Source organism: Oxyura jamaicensis, unplaced genomic scaffold (genome assembly GCF_011077185.1).
Source record: "Oxyura jamaicensis isolate SHBP4307 breed ruddy duck unplaced genomic scaffold, BPBGC_Ojam_1.0 oxyUn_random_OJ68755, whole genome shotgun sequence".
NCBI lineage: Eukaryota > Metazoa > Chordata > Aves > Anseriformes > Anatidae > Oxyura > Oxyura jamaicensis.
The window spans coordinates 705-1,831 of NW_023309040.1; the positions used below are offsets into that span (position 1 = coordinate 705).

At 69.2% G+C, this 1,127-nt stretch overlaps 1 protein-coding gene across 1 annotated transcript; it reads right to left on the bottom strand.

The window, feature by feature from the left end:
* Positions 1 to 3: 3 nt before the first annotated feature.
* Positions 4 to 1,090, bottom strand: LOC118159209 (helicase SRCAP-like; the record flags this gene model as incomplete). The annotated part of the gene is made up of 3 exons (XM_035313822.1): positions 860 to 1,090; positions 599 to 713; positions 4 to 503 (listed from the first exon to the last, which is right to left on the bottom strand). Coding segments are annotated over exons 1-3 (806 nt in total), but the record flags the coding sequence as incomplete, so codon positions are not given.
* Between the last annotated feature and the right edge of the window lie 37 nt (positions 1,091 to 1,127).

The window sequence follows — 1,127 nt, forward strand, 5'->3', positions numbered from 1 at the left end:
GACACGTTGGGGACACGTTGGGGACACACTGGGGACACACTGGGGACACGTTGGGGACACGTTGGGGACACACTGGGGACACGTTGGGGACACGTTGGGGACACGTTGGGGACACGTTGGGGACACACTGGGGACGCGTTGGGGACGCGTTGGGGACACACTGGGGACACACTGGGGACATCAGGGGACACGTTGGGGACACGTTGGGGACACGTTGGGGATGCATTGGGGACACGTTGGGGACACACTGGGGACGTGTTGGGGACGCGTTGGGGACACGTTGGGGATGCATTGGGCACATGTTGGGGACACGTTGGGGACACGTTGGGGACGAGTGGCCCGACCTGCTCCAGGATGTGGGTGCGCCGGGTGGCGGCGGGGTCCTCGTCCTCCTCGGGGGGCCCGTCCCTGTCCTTGTCCCTGTCCTTGTCCCCCTTGTCCCCGTCCCGCTCGCGCCGCCCCGGCTCGTCCGGCGCCACGTCGAAGAGCTCACGGATCGTTTGCTTGGGGACGACGAGGGGACAACGAGGGGACACGGTGAGGGTCACGGAGGTCTCAGGGCGTCCCCGAGGGCCACCGCGCGTCCCCTCCCCCTCACCTGCTTGAAGTAGGCGGTGGTGAAGTTGCCCCCCTCGATGGCCATGTCCCCCAGCATCCTCTTCTGGTTGGCCTTCTTCAGGATGTTCTCCTCCACCGTCCGCTCGCTGATCAGCCTGGGGGGGGGGGTTGGGGACACCGGGGGGGGGTTGGGGACACCAGGGGGGGGTTGGGGACACCGGGGTGGGGGAGGGGACACGAGGAACCTTCGAGGGGACGTCCCCGACCCCCGAGGGGCGGAGGTCGGGAGCGGGGCACCCACCGGTAGATGTGGACGTCGCGCGTCTGGCCGATGCGGTGACACCGGTCCTGGGCCTGGGCGTCCATGGTGGGGTTCCAGTCGCTGTCGTAGAAGACGACGGTGTCGGCCCCCGCCAGGTTGACGCCCACCCCGCCGCTGCGGGTGGAGAGGATGAAGCAGAAGATGCGCTTGTCGGCGTTGAAGCGCTCCATCAGCGCCTGCGGGGGGCACGCGTCAGCCCCCGGGGAGCGGCCGAGGTTCCCCGGGGGGGTGGGGGTGGGGGTGGGGG